Raw genomic sequence first — 13,060 nt, forward strand, 5'->3', positions numbered from 1 at the left:
CACAAACAATCGAAAGATAACAATGCACAAGCTATTAGAACACCAAGGTGCTGTATCTAGAATAAACCAGTCAGCCAGAGAAGGACCAAAGTCCCCCATTTCAGCTTCCATTTCAGCACTGCCCTTAAATTTCTATGAAACACAAATTCTGTCTCAAGAGGAAAGTTCCATTAACCACAGACTATAAATTCAAAACCAGGCAGACAAGCACAAAGAAAACTAATATATTTTAATTGCATAGGCTTAAGAAATGCAGTTGAACATACAGGTAATTTTGGTGACAGGTACATCAAAACCAAAGGTTATCTCTCTCTATATATATATATATCTCAAGAATACAGTTTTTATTTCTTAACACAAAGAATTGTACAGAATTAACAAGATGTAGTACATTGAAAAGCATATCTAGCTGAATATTTGAAGTAGCAAGGAATATTTTAATTCATGGTTTAATTTTTGTTGCGACAGAAGTGGGTTGTTTTGTTGTTTTTTTTTTTTTTTACACTTTTCTGTTTTATACTTTCAGAGTAGTAGGAAATGCTATATATCAGTTTGACAAAGGATATAATTGCTAAATTTTAGTTAAAAAAAATTCACACCAATAGAAAACACAGAAACCAGATATTTAAATATAAATCATTTGGTTTGAAAACCACTTAGCAAAATATAGGAAAGGAAGAAGTGCATTACAAAATATATGTGTGCTTATTAAAACCTTTGTGATTCAATGCACAGCTTCGGATGCCTGATGAAAAAAAAAAAAAAGCTCAGTCAAGACGGTCTACATAGTAGTTCAAAGGCTAATTGGTTGTGAGCATCTCTGCACTTTCAGTACTGCAGACATCCTCAAAATTGGAAAAGGATAACTTGATCTCTTTCAGGCTAAAGTACCAGCATAAGAAACAAGAAACGAGACAAAGAATGTTATAAGAATAAACATATTATTTTTGTAAGAAGAAAACTGAACAAACGCTACCATTGATACTTATACAGTCAAATCTAAAGCTTTTTACAATGCATCATAAAACTAAATTTTCTCTTGCATATACACCTTCATGCATTTTAATTTCTAATTCCCTCTTATTTTAAAATAGGCCACTTTATTCTAATATGAAGTAAATGATGCCTTTTGGTATGGGGAACAGCCTTTATTATTTCCAATGAAAAGGAATGAACAGCACTTATATTAAAAAAGTGGTTAGCATAGCTCAACAGACACTCTGAGAAATTTGCCATGTATTATTCTGAAAGCATCTAAAATTTTCAGTTCCTGAAATCAGTTTAAGACACTGATTATGAAGTAATGCACATCAAAACTAAAACTAAATCCTCCCTTATTTAGCTCACTCCTTGTTTAGAAAATGTCTCTTCTTCATTTTTGTCCTCTCCTACTCTAAATTCCCCAAGGGTTCCTTAAGATATTAACAAAATCATCATCATCCATGACTCCAATACTTAGTCCTTCATAGTAATCTTCGAACTCAGAATAGGACACTTCACTGGGGTTGCTGCAAGACTCTCCTAGTGTTTCTAGAAATGACGATTTAATTTCTTCTTCTGTAGCTTTGCCTGTGAAAGTATATTTTTCCATTAAATACATTTTCAGGAACAGGGAATATATAGCATTTAATATATTTCAGGCAAGAAACTTTCAAATTTTAGCTTGCAAATATTTTTTTCTTGAAATTCTGATTTCAGGATGAAGTCATTGGCTCACTTAATACCAGCTGCAGAAATCATCCTATTTTAATAGCACATGATAGCATTAAATATGAACAGAAGTATGAAGCCACAGTCAATTTCAATGAACTATGACATCAGGAAGATTTTTTTTTCTTCAAATGACTGCAAAAACTGAATAATGCATTCATAAACTAAAATTTTGGTAATTCAGAAGTTATCTTGTAATAAAGCATATGCTTAATGTAATACAAGTTCAAAGTTATAAGAAAACCTTAAGATGCAAGTTTGCATTCCAAAAGTGTTCTGCAATTGACGTGTGTTTTAGTGACTTAATAAAGATTATACTCAAGATGATTTCATAGCATTGAGAAAAAAAATGGAAAAAATATAGCATTATAGCATTGGAAAAAATTGCATGCATACCATCCCTATACCACCATGAGTCTTTATGTGTTACCATTAAAATCACTGGCAATACAAAAAACATCCGCTCTTTTACAGTAAAACAGAAAGGGTCAGGACACTAGGGAGACTTTCACAATTACCAGTTTGGTACATGGAGATGTTATTTTAGAAACTGACATACAAATATTTAAATTCCTGGTTTTTCCAATGGCAGAGTTTAAACATTTTTGAGAATCCTGAAAAAATAATGAAGACACCAACACTTCCTCTGTAAAGGATGACAATTCTCTCCCAGAAATAAATGAATAATTTATTCAGAAGGAACTTCCAAGCGCTGAGTACATTCAGTGTCAGTTGAAAACCTTGCATATTTTGATGGAAAAGAGTAATATGAAAATGACAGTATCCTCCTAAGTGAAAATTGCTAATATCATATCTGTCACTGATAACTTGCACACCAAAGCTGAGAACTAACCACTTAAATGTAGTCCTACACAGGTAGGGAAAGGAACTACTCTGCATATATGCAGTATTTGCAGCTTGATAAAAAGCAATTATTAAAATTGTGTACATAAACTCCATTACTATTTATAGTCATGTTCCAGATAGACAAATTATAGGTCATCAGAGGAAAAAAAGTTCTCCTTAACAGTTCAAGTTAAGCCAGTATGAAAACAGTTTGTATTTGCAACTAGTTTCTGGATCTGGTATCTCTGCTAACAAGATGACTTCAGTAGTTACAGATTTTAGGTTTTTTTGTTCACGTGAATTACCTGCCAATACTAGAGGATGTTTCTTTGCACAGTAACATTTTCTGATATCTACCATAGGCACACTCCCAGTTTTGTTGAAATCTAGTTTCATATAAGCCTATAAAGGGGAAAAAAAAATTCATGTAAGTATATAAGGAAAAAGAAAAAAAAAGCACAAATGGAAAGACGTAAAGATCAAATATACTTAACTACTTAGCACATATTTTTAGATCTTGTGCAATGCGTTATGTCAACTTACCTATTTTATGTAAGGCACCAGGTACCAGAAAATTATTCTAGATTATGGAATTTCATTATTATTTTATCTCAACAGCTTCCACAGCAAATGTGGTCCCCTCACCAACTCAAAAAAATTTGTCTTCTCTCCAAAATTTCCAGCTCATCCTTAGTATCAGAAGTTAAGCGGCTTCCCTTCTGCCTCCTCCAATTACTAAGATTCCTGCATCATTCTGACAGGCCTCAACACAGCCTCTTCAGCACCGCTAACAGCAGCTTCATTTTCATTTCAGTTTACTCAAACACACATACATGCTTGATACATCAGGCTAGGAGAGTCAGAACCTCCATGATTAAAAGTATGAAAGTATGTGCCATTTTTCTTGATCTTGATATGCAGTCACTACTCTATTGGCTGGTTTGTAATCAGTGTTTCATACTGCAAACAGCTCCACATTATGTTATAGACATATAACAAATGGCATTTCAAATATACGAAGTCTCAAAAATATAATGAGACTAATATTAGGTCTCAAAGGAGGCAAGTATTATTGCCTCTGTTTCAGACACTGAGGAAAAAAGACCTGCACACAGATACAGTGATGTGCCAAAATAAGGAAACAGACTTCTGGAAGAGATAGTTTCAGGGTGCCAGATGCTTTATACACTGGACTGAACTGTAAGAATAGCACACATATACATAAACTCAAAATAATAACGGAATTAATTCTAGAGTTCAAAATTAACTAATTCAACAATGGAACAGCATGCAGTCTTCTAGTTTATGTTTTTTTTAATAAACTGATCTGAAAGTTTAAGAAGTCAATTACTAGATGCACAATTCAAGAAAAACAACAAAAACAACAAACCCCACCAACCAGAACATGACAAATAACCAACTTCTAAGCTAGACTGAAAAATATCTACACCTAGAATATCTGCAACAAAACTTACTTTTCTTACAAATGCTTTCCGATATTCATTCATTTCTCCAAATACGGCACGAGTAAATTCTCCATAGTCGACCTTATCACTCTTGCTATCATCAAGAATAAGCCATAAAGATTCGAAGTCCTGCAATTTAAAAATATTTTGCCAAAGTTCTTCACTATGTCCTAGAATGAAACAATTCTATAATAGGAAATTACAGTATTCTCACAAAAAAAACCAACTTCCAAATCAAAACTGACTCAAAGATTCGTCAAAATAATGCAAATCATCCTTGGTCACTGATGACCATAATTCACATTATTTGCAGTTTTGATAGCTGTGGGCTGTTTTTAAAACATAATACATAAAACCAAGAAAAAAGATAAGTAAATAGCATCTTATAAATTATTTTTAAAAGGCCAAAAAAGAAAAAAAAAGAATGGATTGCAATCCCACTTGCTTCTTCATGATGTAAAAAGATTGCATATTTTAAAATTTATTACAATTTTTTATTATTTTTAAGAATTTCACATAGGACTGAATGCAGAAATGCCAATATACCACAAGGGAAAAAAAAAACTTGTAAAAAATAGCTATTAAACTATAGATTTAAGCAAAGAAAGGAAGTGATTCCATAAATTTAAGTAAGATAATACCCATTATTACAGTTTCAGCTAGACTTACCCCTTCAGGTATTTCCAAATGGAATACTTTTAGAGCTTCTTTAAAGTCTGCCTGAGAGAGAAAACCATTTCTGTTCTTGTCTACGTGTCGGAAATACTTTCCTAAGCCTGTTATAACCCGAACTCCTCTTTTACTTAGTGTGTCTCTAAGCATACCTGAGGATTTAGAGAAATAAAGGACACAATGTTTACCGGAAGTTGGCCACATGCTATGGAGTCGATATAAAAGGTAACCACAACTACTTAGGATACTGCTGGTTAAAAAGACACATGCACGCATCCAGGCTCCCTTATCTTTGATGAGAGAATGTCAGTTCAAAATGAAACTATCGGTTACTTAACATTTGAGTAGAAATCATATAAAGCAGCAGCCAACATCTAACAAAACATTTAAAGAGATGACAGAAGGAAAGGAAGAACGGATATCGCCCTTTATGCGCTCAGATTATATAGCTGCTTAGTTCTGCTAGAGTTGATTACATACCATGATTCAACATACAAAGCAATTTAGGAACACTACTTTGGTAATACGAACATTCCATTATGGGACACACAGTTGCTCCTTCATTGTACAAACATGTTAAATACATGTGGAAACAAGAACAAATATAAACAATCCTGCAGAATTGTTCCAAAATTATATAGAGAGAACTATTTCTAAAGTAAAAATTACAGCCTTATCAAAATCTCTAGGTAGCAGGTTTACTTTAGGGATGTTTGAGTTTCCCGGCATACTCTGGTAACAGAAGTAATCTGCTATTATCATATTATATCTTCAGATTACTTGTATCTACAATTATAAAGCAAAATAGGCGGGACGGTGAATGAAGAAAGTTTTTTCCAGTAAAGTTCAAATTTAGATGTATGTTAAAAGATGTCTTGAAGCATATACACATAACCTTCTTCCAAGCCACACCAGCAAGCCTTAGATGTAGTCAGATAATTGAGAAATAGATTTGTATCTATTATGCGAGGGAAAACATGGAATAACTAGAAGATTAAAAAATATCTCTGATTTATTATTCCAATAATTCTTATAAACGTAAATATCCAAGCAGATTTTAGTGACTAAAGAGTGCCTACTTAAAACAGGTTTAGCTAATGACGGTAAATATTGGAGATTCTACAAGCTGGAAGCTGTTCAGTTCAACAGTTTTTGCTGACCACAGGTTACAAAGATAATACACAGCACTGCATAAACATCTTTCCATAATTTTAAACACAAAACTATGCCTTTGTCCTAAAGACTGTAGGTAGGAATCTGGTAAAATTTAATTACATATTCCAGAATATACTACACTATTGTACTCACATATTTTAATATGCATAATATTAAAGACTATAAAAAAACAACTTATCAATGTATAGAAATAATGGCCCAAAGAAGGATCTAGCACAAAATTAACTGAAGAAATGAGATTGTGTCTGTACTTTTTGCCAGTAACTTTTTAAATTCAATGCCAGTTTAAGACAGGATCAGCGTTATGCTTCGGCATTTTTTCAGAGATGATGTTGACACAGAGATTAATGTTTTATTGATTGCATTCACAATTATTCTGTACTGTCTCCACGATCTTTAGCCAGACTGTTTATTTAAAGAGAGAGAGAGGAGAAAGTATTCTTATGATTGATTTATTCTGGTATCAGATTTTAATAATATTCTGATAAATATCTAACTTTTGTTTAATTTCATTTATAATATTACTATTGTTCTTTGCATTGAGCTGTAAAGATAGAGATACAGAAATGAAAATTAAATGGGTTCTGGTAGACACAAACCTTGAATCTTCTTGAAAACTTTGCTGTCATCAACCACTTGCTTGGAATGCTCTTGCTTGAATTCCATAGAAGAAGCTCTAAAATAATACAAATTAATCTTGATTGGTGCAATTACATGTAATACTACTGAATTCAAACCTGCTGTAGCAAAAAACATATTGAACTTTATATTTAATTCTTATACTACCCTTATAAGCATAGTATCCAATTGCTTGAGTTTGAGATGGCACAAACAAAAGTCTTTACTGAACAGCTGCAGATATGCAGAAATCCCTTTCTGACAATATTCCATTAGCAGCTCCTCTACTAATTCATTAATCATGGATAATTCCTCCTGTGCATAAAATCTCCAGAAATTTATTTGAAGATAGTCCTAATCTTCAGCTCAGGCCACGGGAAGAGTTGTTAAAGCAACTACATTCAGTTACCAATAGGAAAATAATGTGGAGTAGCTACAAATCTCTCTTTACAAGAGAAATAGCAAGGGTGTAGACAAAAATCTGGATCAGCATATTTTAGGTATGATCTAGGAATTACGGTTAAATTTTGTGTTTTGTCTGGCAAGTGATTTCCTTCTGAGAAGGGTTTCCCAGAAACCCTCATCAGAAATTATTACAGAATTTGATAAAAAAATACTGTGGAAGAACCTACTGGAAGAAAAAAAAAAGTCCAATAATCATTTTAATCAGAATAGGAAGGCGAAGGCAAATGCAAAAGCACTACTGTCAACTTTGAGCTGCTTGCTCACCAGTGCTTTGCCATGGAGTACTCCTCCTTCTGCTCTTTGAGGCCAAAGACTTACCTCTCTGCTGTCTGTTAAGACTTTTCATCTCCACTTTGGGTACCTCCCATTATGAAGTCCCTAAAAGCTTGTCTATATCAAACCACCTAAACTGGAAAGTAAACCACCACCTACAGAGGACAGCTCTCTAAAACACATGTGAAACACAAAAGATTCATGGCTTGTGACAGCAGGGCATAGCTGCTCCTGAAAACCTGCAACAGACCTTCTGGACTGTACCTGAGCAGGATTCTCTGTGAGTACAGTAATGGGGGTAAGAGGACCCAATTCAAAAGTTTTGCACCAGAGAATACAGAGTTCAACAATACCCCCATTCAGAAGAAAAAGACGGATTTCACAATCTGAAATTTAGTCACTAATGGAAAGAACACAGAGAGAGCGTATAAAAACGAAACAATCTGTTCCACCACAGGTAGCAGAAAATCCAAAATTATAACCCAGTGAGCAGGTCTTCATTCTGGAGCCTTCAGGGATAACATTGGATCAACTCCAAATTTCACAGGTATAAGATTAGCAACAAATTAAAGAAAAAGCTCTTTACCACAATGATAGGCTTCCGAGATGTAAAATGTCTAACATGAGCTATGTGAAATTAAACTACACTGTTTTTTATTGCATGGAAACCTTGTGGAGAGGGAACAATTAGCACTAAGTATCCTACAACTACACATTTCTTTAACAAATTACATTTGAATTTACTGTTTTATGTACTGTTAGCTCACTATGGCGCCCTTGCAAAGCTTTCAGTGTAAAGGGACCTTAAAGTGAGTATTACTGTAACTGAGAACAAGCTTCATGTGTCTAAACACTTGCAGAAAGAAAAATAATAGTCAGTTAAGTTGTTCTAACAAAAGTAGTCTTTAGATAGTGAATGTATTTAATTGAGATTCTGTTATTGCTGTTCCTAGTCAAGAAAGGATTGAAGCACCTGATATATGAGGAGAGGCCAGGAGAGCTGGGACTGTTTAGCCTGGAGAAGAGAAGGCTCAGGGGATCTTATCAGTGTGTATAAATACCTGACAGGAGGGAGTAAAGAAGATTGAGACAGGCTCTGCTCAGTGCAGCCTAGTGACAGGACAAGAGGCAATGGGCACAAACTGAAACACAGGAGGTTCCCTCTGAATATCAGGAAACACTTTTTTACTGCGAGGGTGATTGAACACAGGAATAGGTTGCCCCCAGAGGCTGCAGAGTCTCCATCCTTGGAGATATTAAAAAAACCCAACCGGATGCAGCTCCGAGCAACCTGCTGTAGTAAACCCTGCTCTGAGAAGTGGGGTTGGACTAGAGACCCTCTTGAGGTCCCTTTCTTTGATTCCATCATTTTATGAAAATTTGTACCTTGTAACATCTGCTATTGGCTAACACTCCTCACCAAAATCTGAGTAATCAGACTTTGACTGTATTTCCAACACTGTTAAGTAACTTCCATGTTCAGGCAACAGAGCAGTGCAATAAATTTTATACCAAGATTTTACTTGTGCTAAGAACCAGTATACTCACAATAAAAGCCAGAAGCCCCAGAGAAAGATACTTCATTCCCTAGACAGTTTACTTCTGTATAGATATTGAGATGAGAATATTACCTTCAAAAATAATGCATACTCAAAGGTCAATCATTCACCTAACCATTCGAAAAAGTTCTAAGAAATTCCCATATTTCAGACTATGGAACCACATAATTTACTAAAACCTATTTTGAAAGAATAAGTGCAGAAATCCTGTCCCAGTTCCTGAAGTCCTCAACATGTGGCAATATCTGGAAGAATGAAGGGATAGGAAGAGGAAGGAAAAAGAAAATGAAAAAGAAAAAAACAGAGAGAGAAACCTCCAATTCTTCCCCTGCCTGTGTTCAAACACTTGCATTATCATGACTGATACAAGCTTTTAACATAAGCTTCACAAAAGATCCAATAATGTTGATCATAAAAAAAAGCATTTTTCCCCAAACGTAGTATTTTAGTTCATCACATAAGAAAAGTTTTAGTATATGATTTGTATATGAAAAAATCCAAACATCAAAAAACAAAGCAAATAAGACAGTCTCAATTTAATTAATTCTTATTTTAAAATTACTCCTTATCATTCTAGAAAGTTACTGAATTACAGAACATCCACTAACATCTATTACTAATTTCTCCTAGCAACAGCCTAAATACAGATTTTTTTTTTTTAGCAGTGTAAGTAATAAGATGCTAGAAGCTCTTATTAAAAGAAGTCTTTTTTACTTAAGGAAGGCAAGGTAATTTGAAAAACAGTTAGCTACACTTACTTTAGAAAATCCATAGCTGCTTCATCAATACTTATCACACGAAGGGTGAGAACTGGGCTCTGCTTGACACTTTCTGGAAGGTTATGATCAACACTTCGGAAAGTTAGGTTAGCTCCCTGTTGGTAAAGCATACAATGATTTACAAATAGGCTGTGTATTTCGTAAAATACGTTCTGCAAGACTTTCAAGAAGTATGATTGTTAAAAGCCTTGGTATGAAATGATGAAGAGGTGTAGCTAAGGTCAGTTAACCTTCTTAACAGAGCCTTTCTAGTACTATAAAAACAGCTGCGGGCTCCAAGATGACACATTATCCTCTACATAGAGGTTTGTCTAGTAAGAGGGCCTACTCTTGCCTAATCTACAGCTGAGAAACATGAGACTACAGATTGTTGTTCCCTCAGCCAGGCTCTACTTTTCCATTTTTCTTCTCCCTTCATCCTTATGGGATCCAAAACTCACTGGACCACAGAAGAGTCACAGAAGGTGTCACATTGATTCCATGAGAGCAAAGTTCACTCAGACTAGAAGAAACCCTCCACAGCTATTTTCAATAACCTAAAATCATACTTGAGATAAACAAACAGCTAAAAAGTAGCCTTCCCAAAGTTCAAATGATTCCTGCAATGTTTAATTATAAAGGTATTTTTTAAAATTGCTAGATTTCACTAATAAATATTGAATAAAAACATGTTATTAGTAGCACAGAGTTCTATTACCCGCTATAATATCTTCCCCTTCCTTCCAGGTTGGGGAGAGAGGACACACCTCACGTATTCTTCAAAGTTAAAGATGCTTTTTGGTTTGGGAGAAGAGGAAAAGGGAGAGAAGGAAAAGCAGCAAACTAAAAGCAAGGAATGCTGAGAAGAATCAAAAAAGCAGTAGCTCTAACTGTAATATCCATGCAGGCTTCGGTTATAAAGCCTCCAAAACTCATAAACTAGGAAGGAGACAGAGACACTGTTATTGTGCAAGTGTCTCAACCATTTGGACTTTGAGAGATATTTGTATATCTTAATGTCAGCCCAGAAACCCAGTTTGCAGACATGGAGATTCACAGATATGACATCATTCCAAAGAGCTATCGAATTCGGCAGCAGTACATTTTCTGGATGGCTTTAAGACACATGGTTATTCAGAACGCATTTCCATCTGCATGTTGCAAAGATACACATGACAAAAAAAAAACTCTAACAAATAGCTTCAACCTTCACACCATAAAGTAATCTATTTAATCTTGGAAACTCTTATATCGTAGCCACTTATGAACAGTTAGGATTAGGCAGGTGATTAGACAAAACACTCTAAAAACTAATGTTGCCTTCTTTTACTTTCAATACTTCATTCAAACAGTTTTTGCTCTAAGCTTAGGATTTGCAGGAGGATGTGAAGAACTCAGTGAAAACACTCTGTACTTGAAAAATTACTCAAATATTTATAAACCAGGAACACTGAACCCAGTACAGAAGTACAGAAGATGCAATATGATTAGTAGTCAGTCATCAGATTAGCTGGTAGATGAAGTTTACCATTGTTTCAAAAGCTCTCTAAAGAGCTGGTAGTATACATTTTCAAACTTTAGGTTAAAACCAATTAACCTGCAATTGCCTCATATTTAAAAAAATATTTAATCATTGCCTCGTGTCAAAAATGCCAGCAGACCTTGCGAAGATTATTCATTTTTAATAAGTACTTTGGTCTCCTTCATCTTCAGGACTCTCCTTCCCGAGTAGTTCATTTTGCCTACAAAAAGGCCTACGCTGTCTGCAGTCTTGTGCCCTCTAGTGGGAAAATTACAAACTACAACAATCTGAAACCAAAAATGGAACCTGTAAAACACGGGACAGCAAAATAATCCAGACTCCTGAAAATCTTTAATTCGAAAACGTTACTGAAAGGAAAGACTTTTTGTCTTCCCTGAAAGCTAGATAACAGTTTTCAATTAGAATATCTAAATATTACTTCCAAATCACAAACAAAAAATAATTACATTTAACAGAAGAATACTTACAATATAGAAGTCACCAAGATCATAAGCTTTTCCCTTTTTTTGTCCACGTTGATGTTGATAAACTCCCTTCTGAATGAAAGGCAAGGCGTTTGTTCTGTGAAATAATTCAAAACTGATGTTAAAACAATTTATTTAAGTTTCTTAGATACAGTGGAAGATGTTTTCTAAAACCTTTTAAAAGAAGTAATTTATCTTACCTATTTTTTCCAAACTGTCGAAATTCGTACACAGTAAGGGATCTGTCACATGCAAAAAAAAATCCAATCAACTCTCTACAAGCATCACGACCATTTCTAGAAGGAAAATTGAAAAACACCTTTATGGTTTTGCATCTATATAAATCCAATTCAACCCAAACAGAAATAATATTTATATTTTGGAATATGCATTTTATTTCCAATGTTGCATATTGTACAATCTTTTTCTTTGAAAGAGGTATCTGACTATTTTCTCCAAATCACTATGGAATTCATATTCTGGATTTGGATACATTTTAATGCAATATTCCATTCTCCATAATGTTAAAAACACCTTTCAAAGTTCGTATTTTAGTATACCAATGTAATTTTCACTCATTAACTAAAGGATTACTTACACCAAGACTACTGCATTCATTATGCTATATGAAGCTATCGTATATGAAGCCATGTGGCTGAATCCTCAGCTATGTCTAACAAGTGTACAGCTCACTGCTTCAGAAAAGCACCACTTTCAGAGCTCAAGAATATGTTTATGTCAGCGCTACTCAATTCAGAAGAGTTCCCAAGATGCCCTAAACCTGCAAGTTTAATACATAAGGAGCTACAAACAAGACACAAAGCCATCCTCTCCATCCACAGTGATTGCCACATACTAAGACAAGGCTAAAATAAATTTTATTCAACTGAGGTGCAAGGGCTAAGAGCACTATTTTACACAGCCCCCATGCTAACTGTCCTGCACAGAGCTACAGGTATGACAGTAATGCAATGTTACTTACGCATCTTAACACCGTACAATGGGACTGTAAAGCCACTATCCTTCAGCCATGTCAACATTTGTGTTATACATGTATGCATATATATATATATATACCCACACAACACATACTTTTTTCTAAACATAGGGAACAGAAAAGTTCAGTGCAATTAATTATTTCAGGAGGGTAAAGATCATCATTCATAAATTCATAGAATTGAAAAGCTTCACAAAATTTGTGATTACCTCGATATAATCCTACTATCAAAGCGTAGCTTGTTAGAGAGCATGTTTTCAGTTAATCCTGATTTGGTCCTTATTCTGTGAAAATAATGCAGCATGCTAATGATACCTATATGCTCACAGAGAAATGTTACATAAAAATCAACTGTTTCAAAACAGCAAAAAATGTGAAATACGGTATCCTTGGCAACTGGCTGAGGAGATGATCCCTTGTAGTTGAATTAGAAAGCAACTCAGAGTTGTAATGTGGAAGGTGTTCTGTAATTATATAATATGAGAGTACCTTCACAGAAGGCACAGATATGAA

General features: G+C 34.5%; 1 protein-coding gene across 5 annotated transcripts in view; it reads right to left on the minus strand.

Annotated features, from left to right (window-relative positions):
• Positions 1–210: 210 nt before the first annotated feature.
• CAPS2 (calcyphosine 2) overlaps positions 211–13,060 on the minus strand; it is a 31,451-nt gene continuing 18,601 nt past the window's right edge. For 4 of the 5 annotated variants that reach the window (XM_075495746.1, XM_075495738.1, XM_075495759.1 and 1 more), the window contains 9 exons: positions 12,757–12,831; positions 11,751–11,846; positions 11,554–11,647; positions 9,544–9,659; positions 6,470–6,546; positions 4,692–4,846; positions 4,032–4,151; positions 2,862–2,958; positions 211–1,569 (listed from right to left, as the gene is read on the minus strand). In XM_075495746.1, the coding sequence (XP_075351861.1) occupies positions 1,394–1,569; positions 2,862–2,958; positions 4,032–4,151; positions 4,692–4,846; positions 6,470–6,546; positions 9,544–9,659; positions 11,554–11,647; positions 11,751–11,846; positions 12,757–12,831 (1,006 nt within the window). In that variant the 3' untranslated portion in view covers positions 211–1,393. The remainder of the gene's footprint in view (positions 1,570–2,861; positions 2,959–4,031; positions 4,152–4,691; positions 4,847–6,469; positions 6,547–9,543; positions 9,660–11,553; positions 11,648–11,750; positions 11,847–12,756; positions 12,832–13,060) is intronic. The other variant, XM_075495755.1, reaches the window with a different exon arrangement.

This window comes from Mycteria americana, chromosome 1, assembly GCF_035582795.1.
Source record: "Mycteria americana isolate JAX WOST 10 ecotype Jacksonville Zoo and Gardens chromosome 1, USCA_MyAme_1.0, whole genome shotgun sequence".
NCBI lineage: Eukaryota > Metazoa > Chordata > Aves > Ciconiiformes > Ciconiidae > Mycteria > Mycteria americana.